At 49.7% G+C, this 13,438-nt stretch overlaps 1 protein-coding gene across 1 annotated transcript; it reads right to left on the bottom strand.

Annotated features, from left to right (window-relative positions):
• Positions 1 to 427: 427 nt before the first annotated feature.
• Positions 428 to 13,138, bottom strand: ADCK2 (aarF domain containing kinase 2; the record flags this gene model as incomplete). Its single annotated transcript, XM_080701365.1, has 8 exons — positions 428 to 568; positions 3,307 to 3,360; positions 3,968 to 4,096; positions 5,318 to 5,569; positions 7,290 to 7,385; positions 8,312 to 8,440; positions 10,933 to 11,079; positions 12,245 to 13,138. The coding sequence occupies 8 exons, from the start codon at positions 13,136 to 13,138 to the stop codon at positions 428 to 430; spliced, it is 1,842 nt and encodes a 613-aa protein (XP_080557491.1).
• Positions 13,139 to 13,438: the final 300 nt, after the last annotated feature.

Below are 13,438 nucleotides of genomic sequence, written 5' to 3'. Positions count from 1 at the left end.
GTTATCTGTGTGTGTACTTTCAACATTTTACCAACAATGATATATAATTAAAATAAAATTGGAAATCATGAATCTTCAGGATTTTACAGCATTTTCTAACCTAAATATCAGAGAGTAGGAACCACCAGCAGGACCCACATGACCAGGGAGTAGAGAGGGAAGAAGAAAGAGGAGGAGGAAGGAGGGAGAGGAAGGACAAGGAGAGGAGGGAAGGAAGTTTGAAAGTGTAAATGCCCCCTTTGCAGGGCATTTTCCCTGAAATAGTGTCCCTGGCATCGGGCCCAGCCTCCACACCTGCCTAATTCCCCAAATAGCCCCAGGCTTTTCACACATCCTGAAACAGTCACAGGGAATGCAGTAGTGCCTCTGCGTGTCCCACTGCCACAGGACAGTCCTGGAGAGCCGCCTTCGCTGCACACCCAGTCAGTCAGGGGCAGGACGCAGGTCCTTTGAGAAGGAAGGGCTTTGCTGCCTCCAGGATGTCCAGCTTGGGGTCCAGGGAGCGGCCGAGCCCTTCCAGTACCATGATGGCAAACACAGTTGAAGCAAAGTTGCTCTCAAGCTTTACCTGGAACAGAAAAACAGCAATTTTTCTTAAAAATCTTTTTTTGTTGTTTGTATGTTTTGTTTTTTGTTGTTTTTTGTTTTGGTACTGAGGATTGAACCCAGGTAGATTCTACCCTGAGGTTTTTTGTTTTGTTTTGCGGTACTGGGAATGGAACCCAGGAGCATTCTACCTCCAAGATACACCCCTAGCCCTATTTTTTATTCTTTATTTTTAAACAGGGTCTCACTGAGTTGCAGAGGGCCTCACTAAGGAGCTGAGGCTGTCCTTGAACTTCGATCCTCCTGTCTCAGCCTCCCAAATGCTCGAATTACAAGCCTGGACTACCACACCCGGCACCCCTGAGCTATTTTACCCAGCCGTATTTTTTTTTTTTATTTTGAAACAGGTTCACTAAGTTGCTGAGGCTGGCCACAAACGTGCAATCCTCCTGTCTCAGCCTCCCACATACTGAAAACTCTTGATAGACTTGTATCACCCTCGCCTCTCATACCTGACCCTTGTGACTTTTACCATCCATCTAACTTTTTTTTTTTTATTGGTGCATTATACTCATACATCATATTGGGGTAAAAAACTTGTGCGTATATACATGTACACATCACTGATTTGACCCCTCCATCTAACATTCTTTCCCTTGTCCACTGTTTCTCCCTCCTCAGTGGGAGAACTGGAGCAGCCAGGCAGTGCTTAGGGCCTCTGATGACACCCGAACAAGAGGCCCCTCTCCTGGGCAGCCCCCACTCAGGACAGAGCTACTCTGACTTACACGAATACCGAGCCTCATCAGTGTGAACCATGATGTTACCCTGACCTAATCTTGTACTGCCCAGGTGACCTGGCCAAATGTCTACCCACCGTAATTTTTTTTTTTTTTTTTTTTTTTTTTTTAGTACTAGGGATTGACCCTGGTTTTCTACCTCTGAGCTATACCCCCAGTCCTTTTTAATTATCTTTTCTTTTTTTTTTTGGCTTTGGTACCTAGGAGGATTGAACCTAGGAGCATCCTACCACTAAGCTTCATCCCTAACCCTTTTTATTCTTTATTTTGAGACAGGATCTCACTAAGTTGCTGAGAATGTCCTTGAGCCTATGATCCCCCAGCTTCCCAAATACTGGGATTACAAGCATAAACATCAGCTACCATACCTAATCTTGTTCATTTTAGAGAACAGATTGGCTGAAGGCCAGAAGTTCCTCTTCAGGTATGCTTGCCAAAACCTTTTGGATCAAGCTGGGTGCGGTGGCGCACACTTGGAATCCCAGTACTTGGGAGGCTGAGACAGGAGGATCGCACAGGTTCGAAGCCAGCCTCAGCAACTTAGTGAGACCTGTTTCCAAATAAAGTGTAAAATAGGTCTGAGAGTGTAGCCTGGAGGTAGAAAAGCCCCTGGGTTCCACCCCCAGCACCACACACACACACAAACAAACCTGTTGGATCTCAGATGACCATCACACTACTTCATTATAATTACATATGCATGCTAAATGGCACGCCCACCACTCCCCTGCGCCATGGAAACCAGAAAGGACCATGAACGTAGCAAAAGGATGGTGCCCAATTTCCAGAAAACCATCCCCAGAAAAGATGAATATTCCTCCCTTTTTTTTTTTTTTTTTGGATGGTACTGGGGTTCCTGGAAGCCCTTCTAACTCCGGGCTACACTCCCAGACCTATTTTATATTTTTATTTGGAAACAGGGTCTCCTAAGCCAGCGCACGCGGCTGGCTTCGAACCTGCGCGATCCTCCTGTCTCTGCCTCCCAAGCGCGGGGATTACAAGCGTGCGCCACCACGCCCAGCTATTCCTCCCCTTATTAGCCTATTCTTCCCCCTCATTTTTTTTACCCAGTGACTATAACCTCCTAATTCTCCAGTAGGTTGAAGAGTTGATTTGTGAGTCTGCAGCTTCTTTTTGTTTGTTTATTTGCTTGTAGGGCTTTTTCTTTTTCTTTTTTCCCCTTTTTTTTGTGGTACTGGGGATTGAACCCAGAGGCATTCTACCTCTGAGCTATATGCCCAGCCCTCTTTTATTTTCTATTTTAAAACAGGGTCTCACTAAGTTGTAGAGAACCTCCAGAAGTTGCTGAAGCTGGCCTTGAACCTGCAATCCTCCAGTCTCAGCCTCTCAAATACTGGGATTACAAGCATGCCCTACCACACCCAGATCGAACCTGGAGGCATTCCACCTCTGAGCTAAACCCCAACCCTTTTCGTTTTTTATTTTGAAATAGGATCTCAGTAGTTGCTGAGGGCTAAGCAGCTGGCTGGCTGCCAATCTTGATCCTCCTGTCTCAGCCTTCCACAACTGGCTTGTTTTTCAGACACTGAGACTGAATGCACAGACTTGACAGATAAAGGGTACCAGTGCTTGGAAGGAAGGAAAGACCCTGCGGTGCCTGCGAATCAGCCAGCACTCCCATGCAAATGAAGTGTGATGGAAGATGCCTTCAGACTGGCCGGCCACCAGCCCAGACACACACCTGTAATCCCAATGCTTGGGAGGCTGAGACAGGAGGAGCGCAGGCTCACAGCCAGCTTCAGCAACATCACAAGCCCCTCCACAACTTAGTGAGACCCTGTTTCAAAATAAAAGGATGAAATTGGGCGAGGGGTATAGCTCAGAGGTAGAACACTTTGGGTTCAATCCCCAGTAACCCCCCCAAAATTGTTGGGTACCTCCCCTGCCCTCAGCCCCTCCCCCAGAGGACTCCCCAGAGACTCCCTCTGACAGGGCTCACCTTGTGAGTCATGAGCAACTTAAAGACGCTGGAGAGAAGGCTGGAGACATGAAGCTGCAAAACAGACAAGAGCCTGGCACCGATACAGAGATCTGGGAGCCTCTCAGCACCCCTTCCCACCACACACACTCATGCACACCAGCGGGCGGGAACAGGACCATCCAACAAAGTCCAGCAAGGGCTTCACGGGAAGGAGCCCCACTCCTTCACAGATGCCTCAAGACAAGCCTTGTGCCTGTCCTCCCCATCCCGCCCCTGCTGCTGTGGGCCATGAGCCTGGGGAGGGCACAGGCGAGATGTCAGAACTGTGTGTAACAGACAGCACAGGCTCTAGGTCAGGCCTAGAGAAGAGCCAGGAACTGAGGGCACGCCTTGGGCCACTCCCCTCTGCTTAGCTCTCCCCAGATCAGCCACACACCCCATAAGGTGAGGCCCTTACTGCAGCAGCCAGAGTAGGCCACACAAGGAGCCATGCTGGCAGGCTGGGGTTTCATGGGCCTCCTTGTGCTTCCTGGAAGACTTGGGGAGAGGCCCAGGAAGAGGTTGCTTTCCTCCTGGCCAAAACGCTCCCCTCAGAGCCCTCCCACACAGGGCCTCCCGCAGGCCGCAGACCTCTTCTGCCCAACAGCAGGGGCAGTGAGCACCCACAGCACCTGCCCACCTTTTCCAGAGTGATGGTGTCCTTCCTGGCCTGGGTCACCAGCGTAGCCATCTCGGCCTTGAACCTCTCTATGTCCTTGCACTCATTGGCCCGGGCATGATGCAGGATGAGCTCAGCCACTCTGTGGCCCTGAAGACAGACGCAGAGGAAAAGCAGCTTGCTAGAGTTCAGTGAACGTAAATCTCAACCTGGAAACTGCCCACCATCTTTCAACGTCTCTGCTGGTCCAGAGGCCGTCCCCGTGCTTAGCATAGCTGAGGCGAGGCTGGCAGTCTCCTCCGCTCTCCTGGGCCACACCAGGCACAACTGGGGCTCTGCCAGGCCCTGCTGTAACACGGCTGCCAGAGTTATGCATGGCAGAGTTATTCCCTTTGCCCTTCTGCAAGATTGATGCCCCTCCCGATTACTTAAATCTCCTTCCTATTGCCCCCAATAGCCCTACCCATCAAAACAGCTTCCTGGGACAGTAAGCCCATCTCCAGTGGTCATCAGTTTAGTTTTAAAAAAAATGTCTGTAACCTCCCATAGCACAGCCCAGAAATTCCTTGGACTGGAACCTTTGTCCTCCCACACCTGTGCAGAGGACTGCCCACCTGCCCCTCAAGGGACCCTCCCTCCCTCCTTCCCTTCCTTGTCAGTACTTGAGATTGCAGCCAGAAGCATTCTACCACTTTTATTTTTTATTTTGGAACAGGTCTCGCTACGTTGTCCAGGCTGGCCTCAAACCTGTGATCCTCCTGCTCAGCTTCAGGAGTAGCTGGGATTACAGGAGTGTGCCACCCTGTCTGGCAAGGGGACACTTTCACAATGGCCTGCAGCTTGTGGTTGGCTCCTCCAGAACCTCTGAAGCAGGGGCTCCCCTGATTTTTGTTTGTATTAAACCAGCTTGTATTAAACTCAGGGAAAAAGAGAATTCTCTACCAAGCAGAGGATTCCTTCAGCCCTCACACGGTTCATGCCTTTTCTCTAATAATAATCTCAATCCCTGGAGCCCTAGCGGTCAAAGTGGAGGGGCTGATGTGAAAAACTACTCATACCCCCCACCAAAAAAAAAAAATTTTTTTTTGTACTGGGGATGGAACCCAGAAGCATTCTACCTCTCAACTATACCCTCAGCCCTCTTCTTTCTCTCTTTCTCTTTCTCTCTTTCTTCTTTCTTTCTTTCTTTCTTTCTTTCTTTCTTTCCTTCCTTCCTTCCTTCCTTCCTTCTTTCTTTCTTTCTTTCTTTCTTTCTTTCTTTCTTTCTTTCTTTCTTTCAGTACTGGAGATGGAACCCAGAACCATTCTACATCCAAACTATATCCTGTGTCAAAACAAAGCACCCCAGAGCCTGAAAGACTCAGGTCTCACCTGCCCCATGGCCACGGCCAGGAAAACGGCCCGGAAATTCTTCAGGTCCGCGTCCTGCAGCTCAGCCACAATGCCGGCGTCCAGCAGCACCAAGCGCAGTGGATGCAGGCTCGGCGCCACGGCCACCACCAGCGTGTCACAGATGTCCACCTGCTGCAGCTGCACCTCCGCGCTCAGGGACAGCCCATCAGCTCCCTGGACCAGGATGTTCCCAGGGTGAAGGTCTGCGTGCACAAAGTTATCCACAAATATCTGGAAGGAGATGACACCACTCAAGACAGAGCCTCGCCACCGCAGCGCCTCCAAGTATATACAGAAGAAGCTTCCAGGTGACAGTAAGCTCCCCAGGACCACTTAGAATGGGAGAGAGGTATTTTTCATAAAGCCTCACTGTTAAGCTGTCAGGAATTCAGAATCTATATAAGGACAAATTAAGTATTTTCAAAAGAAAAGTTATTTTCAAAGAGCAAACATGGTGCCGCATGCCTGTAATCCCAGTATTTAGGAGGCTGAGACAAGAGGATAACAGGTTCAAGACCAGCCTCAGAAATTTAGTGAGAGTCTCAGCAAACTAGTGAGACCCTGTTTCAAAACAAAAAAATAAAAAAGGACAAGAGTGTAGCTTGAGGTAGAATGTTCATGGGTTCAATATAGCCAGTAACACACACGCGAGCGCGCGCGCGCACACACACACACACACACACACACACATACACACAGTTCTAACTAGAAATAATTATCTATGCATTGTTTAAAATTTCCCCCAAAGCTCTAGACCCTAAAATTTACAGATCTATATGATTTTTTTTTTTTCTTGTGGTACTGGGAATTGAAGCCAGGGAAATTCTACCTTTGAGCTACACCTCCAGCCCTTTTTATTTTTGTTATATTGAAACAGGGTCTTGCTAAGTTGCTGAGGCTGGCCTCAAACCTGTGATCCTCCAGTCTCAGTTTTCCAAGTACTGGGATTACAGGAATGCACTACCAAGTCCAGCTAGAATTACATTTCTTTTAAAATGGTTCCCACTGAATAATAGTGCCAAGAACATTGTAATCGTGTCTGTTTTGCTCACTACTATAAACCCAGCATTTAATTCAGCACCTGGCACTCAGTAGGTGCTCAATAAATACTCAGGAATGAATAAGGTAGTGTTTAACAAACAATGTAGCCAGGTACCAGAGCTCAGCCCTGTAATCCCAGCTACTTGAGAGGCTGAGGCAGAAGGATCACAAGTTCAAGGCCAGCCTGGGCAACTTAGCAAGACCCTGTCTTAAAATAAACATGAGAACTCACTGAGGATGTGGCTCAGTGGTAGAGCCCCTGGGAGAGCACACTGCCCTGGCTGTTGGTCTGAACTGCAGGCAACCTGGGCAGAACTGGGCCTTGCTCACCACCCTTCCCAGGCTCGCTCACTCTATCTATCTGCCTATTTTGTACCAGAGATTAAATTCAGGAACTTTCTACCTCTGAAATACTCCCTCTCCCCTTTTTATTATTATTATTTTTTCTTTTTCTTTGCAGTACTGGGGTTGGAACCCAGGGGCATTCTACCTCTGAGCTACACCCCAAGCCCTATTTATTAGTCTTTTCATTTTTGAAACAGGGTCTGAGTTGTAAAGGGCCTCGCTAAGTGGCTGAGACTGTCTGTAAACTGCGATCCTCTGGTCTCAGCCTCCCGAATGCTGGGATTACAAACGTGTGCCACCACACCCGGCTTTATTTTTCATTTTGAAATAGGGTCTAAGTAGCTGAGGCTGACCTAGAACCTGCAATCTCCCTCCTGAGGATCATCTCAGCCTCCCAAATACTGGGATTGTAGGCATGTACCACCACACCCAGTTGCCATGGCTAGGTTGTAGAGCACACTTTCTCAACATGGTGCTTAGGGCTTGGCGCGCACTCTGCCCACTGTCCAGAGAGCCCCGGCACCTCCCATATGGACGTGACCACACGCAGGGCCTGCGTGCTCACCATCTTCAGGAGCATGTTGATCCCCAGCCGCGCAATCTTCCTCTTCAGGTCAGTGGGAATTCCTGCCTGCTGGTAACTGGACACAGGCACGCTCTCCTTCAAGAAAGCCCAGAGAACAGCTGTACCCTGGCCAGCCCACTCCATACCTGCTGCCCCACCCATGATACAGGGCCTCCTTCCCACTGACTGGGAGATGGCCCAGAGTCGATCTTTCTTAGAACTCCTTAGCAATCTGTCTACACATTGGTTTTAATCTATATTTCCCTTCTACAACATTTCTCAAAGAACAAGTCCCAAGGATTTATTAGAAAGGAAGCCTGTAAGCCAGGCACAAAGGCCTATGATTGTAATCCCAGTACTTGGAAGGCTGAGATAGAAGGATTACAGGTTCAAGGACAGCCTCACCAACTTAGTGTGAGTCTCAGCAAACTAGAGAGATTATCAATTACCTAGATGTTTCAAAATAAAAAATAAAAAGGGCTGGGAGTATAGCCCAGAGGTAGAGTGCCCCTAGGTTCAATCCCTGGTATCAAAAAAAAAAGAAAAAAGAAAAAGAAAAGAAAGGAAGCCCATCAAGTCTGTTACTGACGGGAGAGATGTTTGATGTCCTGGAAAGCTAGGTGATGAGGCAGCTAGTTTAAGGTCAAGAATCAGTCAATAGAAGCTGGTTGTGGTAGCACACACCTGTAATCCCAGTACTTGGGCAGCTCAGCCAGGAGGATCACAGGCTCACAGCTAGCTTCAGCAACTTAGTGAGGCCCTCTGCAACTTAGACCCTATTTCAAAGGGGTAGGAAGGAGTTGAGGTATAGATCAGAGGTAGAATGCCCCTGGGTTCAATCCTCAGTACAAAAAAAAAAAAACTCTAGGAAGTCCAAGCCCGGTCCATAGCTCTCCACAGCTTCCTGCCTGCCTATCTCGCAACTGCTCCCAGTTTCACAGTCAGGAATCACACCTTCTCTCCTGACTAAAGCCCCCTGGAGACTGCCCACAGCTGTGAGCAAAAGGCCCCCAGGGTCTCACTTCATACGTTTCCACCAAGACATCCCTGGTGACGAAGGGGCGCAGAGGCGTGGGGAATCTGACAGACGTCATGTTCCGGAAGTTGCTCTGGAAGTGCTCCAGATTCTGAGCTTCATAACGCAGGTCGATCTAGAGACGGAAAGAGAAGACGAGGGCCAATCTGGGAACGGGACAGCCTGCAATGCCAGCCAGCTGGCAAGTCAGGAGATTCGCCCCTTCCCACCAGCTCTCCTGCAGAATTCCCCAGGAAACATGCAGCAGACATTTTGGCTAAAGACAGCCCCAGAAGTCCCAAATCTCCGTGTGATCTCCTCCAACCTGCAGACAGCGGGCACCCTGGGTTTGGGCCATACTGCCCTTCTGCTACAGCCCTTCATGCCACACAGGGGACCTGCCCCACCTCCCAGGGCTTCAGCTTCGCTGCCCTGCAGGGCGACCCAGGCCCCTCACCTGGCCCAGCCTCCAGCCCCCCTCCACTGTGGTCATCTGCTGTGGCCACTTCCACCAGAGTGCTGGCCCTGCCCTCCACCCTCTGCAACAACACTGCCGTCATCACGCTCTTTTTTTTTTGGGAGGGGGGGAGTTTCTGAGAATTAAACCCAAGGGCACATTACCTGTGAGCTATATTCCCAGTCTTTCTATTTTTATTTTAAAACAGGGTCTCAAGCAGGCACAGTGGTACACATCTATAATCCCAGTACTTGGGAGGCTGAGACAGGAGGATCACAGGTTCATGGCCAAACTCTGCAGCTTAATAAGGTCTTCAGCAATTTAGTAAGATCCCATTTCACTAAGTTGTAAAGGCACCATCTCTGAGCCAGAAACATGAATCTCATCAGACACTGAATCTGCCAGCACCCAACTTAGATTTAGCCTCTAGAACGATTGCTTAAAAGCTCCCTAATTTTAATATTTTGTTATATCCGCCCAAACAGCCTAAAATGAATCCCAGGGACTTAAAATCTTAAAGGATATAAATGGACTTGATACGCTGCTTCTTAAAACCTGCCAATTCCAAGCCGGGCGTGGTGGCACACGCTTGTAATCCCAGCAATTGGGAGGCTGAGACAGGAGGATCAGTTTGGGGCAGGCCTCAGTTACTTAGTGAGGCCCTTTGCAACTCAGTGAGACCCTGTTTCAAAATAAAGAATAAAAAATAGGACTAGAGGTGTCGTTTGGAGGTAGAATGCCCCTGGGTTCCATCCCCAGTACAGGGGGAAAAAAAAGCCAATTCGGGCACCATCCCAGAGGGCACGTGTATACAAATGTCCCACTGGCCCTAAAAAGGGATGAGGCCCTTGTCTATTATCAACCCTGGAAACAAAGCAAAACAAAGGCAAGAGTGTGACTTGGCCAATTACTCTCCTCACTCAGGTGCATTCACTGACTGTGGCAGAGATAATACTATGTGTTCTATCAGATTCCTTCCATTCTTCTTCCAGGCACAAAAGGAAGCTCTTTTCTTCCTTTCTTTCTTTCTTTCTTTCTTTCTTTCTTTCTTTCTTTCTTTCTTTTTTCTTTGCAGTACTGGTGGTGGAACCCAGGGGCTTTCTACCTCCGGGCTATACTCCCAGACCTATTTTATATTTTATTTGGAAATAGAATCTCGCTAAGTTGCTGAGAGCCTCACTAAGTAGTGGAGGCTGGCTTCGAACCTGTGTGATCCTCCTGTGTCAGCCTCCCAAGCGCTGGGATTACAAGTGTGCGACACCACGCCCAGCTTGGGAAACTATTTTCTAAGCTCTTTCACAGTTCCACTGGGATTATGCAACAAAGTTCTTTTCTTTTTTTTTCTTTTTTTTTTTTTTTTTTTTGTGTGTGTGTGTGTGTGTGTGGTACTGGGGTTCCTGGAAGCCCTTCTACCTCCGGGCTACACTCCCAGACACCTATTTTTTTATATTTTTATTTAGAAACAGAGTCTCTTAAGCCAGCACAGCTGGCTTCGAATCTGCGGGATCCTCCTGTCTCTGCCTCCCAAGTGCGGGGATTACAAGCGTGCATGCACCACCACACCCAGCTACAACAAAGTTCTAATCAGTAGACTGGGAAGAAGTAGTTTCCCATTTTCAGGCCTGGCCACAAAAAAATCTATCACATGATGCTCCATGATCTCCCCACTGCACACTGACATGTTGAAGAAGTCAGTGCCCAACCTGAGGGGAAATTTGGTCCCTGATGAATGACTATGCTCAGAACCCCCATCCCCTCAGCGAACCCACTGGGTGTGGTGGTGCATGCCTGTATTTCCAGCACTTGGGAGGCTGAGACTGGAGGTTCATGGGTTTGAAGCCAGCCTCAGCAACTGAGCAAGGCTCTCAGCAATTTAGCAAGACCCTATTTCCAAATAAAAAATAAAACAGAGCTGGTGATTGTAACTTGGATGTAGAAAGCCCCTGGGTTCAATTCCTAATACCAAAAACAAAACAAGAAAACAAAAAAATAGTCTTCCTGCATGTAGCCATGAGATTTGGGTGTTCTTTATTTTATCAGCTGCATTACCCACCCTGACTAATACATCCTCCTCCCCATAACATACTGGCAAATTCATTCAGTATGTACCAAGTGGCTGCCAACAGCAAAAAGTATGTTAGGCGCTATTTACAGTTGAGGGAAGAATTTACCTGTTGAACCATGAGTTTCTCAAATTCCTCCACAATCTCAGGCAAGCTAAGCCACTTGATTCCTGGCAAAAGTGCAAGAGCTCGACTGCCAATCTTCATCAGCAGCAGGTCCATATGCACCTGAGAGAGCAGGCCAGGGTGCAACACCTGTGGGAAGGAGTAACAGCGAGACAGGGGAAGAATCAGGACACATTCCTACCTCGCCAGCACTGGGACCCACCTTCAAAGGAGCCAGGTGACTGCTCCGCAGAGCAAAGACAAAGTGACCCCAACACCCAAGATGCCCCTGGATAGCAGTTTCTATTCCCAGAAATGGCAAATTCCAAACCCTCTTCATTTTCCTCCATTAAACTATTCTACCACTGCTCCCTCAAAGCTAAGAAATAAAAAAGTTTGCATCTAACGAGCAGTCAAATATTGGTTAAGCTAACAAAAATATAGATTATAAAGCCAGGCATGGTAGCACACACTTGTAATCCCAGCCTTCTGGTGCCTGAGACCAAAAGATCGTGGTTCGTGGACAGCCTCAGCTACTTAGACTCTTTGTAAAGCAGTGAGACCCTGTTTCAAAAATAAAAAGACTAAAAAATAGTTCTGGGGGTGTAGCTCGGAGGTAGAATGCCCCCTGGGTTCCACCCCAGTACTGCGAAAGAAAGAAAGAAAAAAAGAAAGGAAGGAAGGAAGAAAGAAAGAAAGGTTATAGCATCCCTAATCCAAAAACCCCAAATCCACAATCTTCCAAGATCCAAAACTTTATCCCCCTGTTGTGCTGGGGTTTAAACTCAGGGCAGTTTACCTCTGAGTTATGCCCCTAACCCTATTTCATATTTTATTTGGAAACAGGGTCTCACTAAGTTGCTAAGAGCCTAAGTTGCTGGTGTTGGCTTCAAACCTGGGATCCTCCTGTCTCAGCTTCCCAAGTGCTGGAATTACAGGCATGTGACACCACGCCCGGATGATCCAAAGCTTTTTACACATGAAGCCACAAGCTGAAAATTCCACATTTGACCTTTTGTGATAGCTGGAAGTCGTAGCACAGGTACACTAAAGATACTATATGAAATTACATTCAGGCTCTAAGTATACATGAACTTCATGTTTGGACTTGAGACCCATCCCCAAGATATCTCATTCTGTATATGCATATATCCAGAAATACAAAACACTTCTGGTCCCAAGCATTTCAGGTTAGGAGTACTCAACCTGTGAATGGAAAGCGGAGTGGGGAACGGTGCGGGGCATGATTCTGATCTGGGACGTCCCACTGGGGAGGTGAGCAGTTAGTGATGCCAAGGGCTGGCTGAGCACTTACTTTCACTGCCACGGGGATGAGGTGCCCCGGCTCAAGTGGACGAGACACACCTGCATTTGATGCAACCAAGTCAGCTCTAGGGAGGAGCAGCCTTTCTAGAAATGTCTGGTCGGCAAGACTTCCTGGAGGCTTCTGCTCTTTCTCAAGATGCCGGAAGAGCCCAGCTCCCCAGGAGCTCTGCAGGCGGGAGGTGTCCCCAAGCCTCTGGACGCTGGCCTTCTCCAGAAAGGCAGTACTGGCCAACGCCTTGTACACCTGGGCCACGCAGCCGGAACCCACAGGTTCTCGGGTCTCAAAAAAGAAGACACTCTCCCAGTTCTCTCCAAAGGCCTGCTGCAGGAATTGCTCCGTGAGAGTCCAAGGGTGGGGGGTCACCTGGACGTGCAGCTTGGCGAACAAGGTGCAGAAAGCCTCCGAAAAGAGATCGCGCCGCGTGCTGGCCCACTGGCCGAGCTTGATGTACGTGGGGCCCGAGGTCTCGGTGGCTTTCAGAAGCAGGTGGAGCCAGAGCGTGGCGAGGCCGGGCGCCAGGTAAGTGAGAGGATAGAGGAGCAGGAGGGGGAAGAACTTTGCCAGGAGAGTGCCAGCCCGCAGGCAGACGCGGAGATGCCAGAAGACCTGGCCCAGTGGGCCTGCTTGGGGGACCCTCTCCACCGGCCTACTGCCAGCCAGGTCACCCCAGTGGGCCCGTCGCTGGCACAGGCTGCCAGGGGTTCCCTCGCCAGCATCCCCATAGGCTGAGATGAGTTTGGGCAAGGTGCCTAGAAGCAGCCAGCAGAGTCTGGCATTGCGAGGACACTCCAAGGGTCTGAGGAGACCCAGTTCCTTTCTGAGCTCAAAACACCTTAGATGCGACCAGCAGATCCGGACAGAGAAGCGCCAGGGGGTCACCATCGTCCCCGGGGGCCCGCGGCCTAGGCTGCCTGCCCTGGACTTAAGCCTCCCATCTACCCGGCCGCTCTCGCCTAGGCCAGGAGGAGTCGGCCCCGCGCTGCTGGGACCCCGGCTTCCCGCGCGCGGTCTCAGCGCGGCCCCAGGTTCCGGCCGCCCGCGCTGCCCACCGCCCGCGCTGCACGCCGCTCCCCGCCCGGCCGACCCGACCCGCGGCGCCGAGGCGGGCCGAGCGACTGAGCCGACGCGGGCGCTGGAGCCGGGACCCAGGCGCTGCCAGGCCCGGGCGGACGCAGGGTCACG

This window comes from Muscardinus avellanarius (genome assembly GCF_963383645.1).
Source record: "Muscardinus avellanarius genome assembly, chromosome: 9".
Lineage (NCBI taxonomy): Eukaryota > Metazoa > Chordata > Mammalia > Rodentia > Gliridae > Muscardinus > Muscardinus avellanarius.
This window is presented reverse-complemented; position numbering and strand designations above follow the sequence as displayed.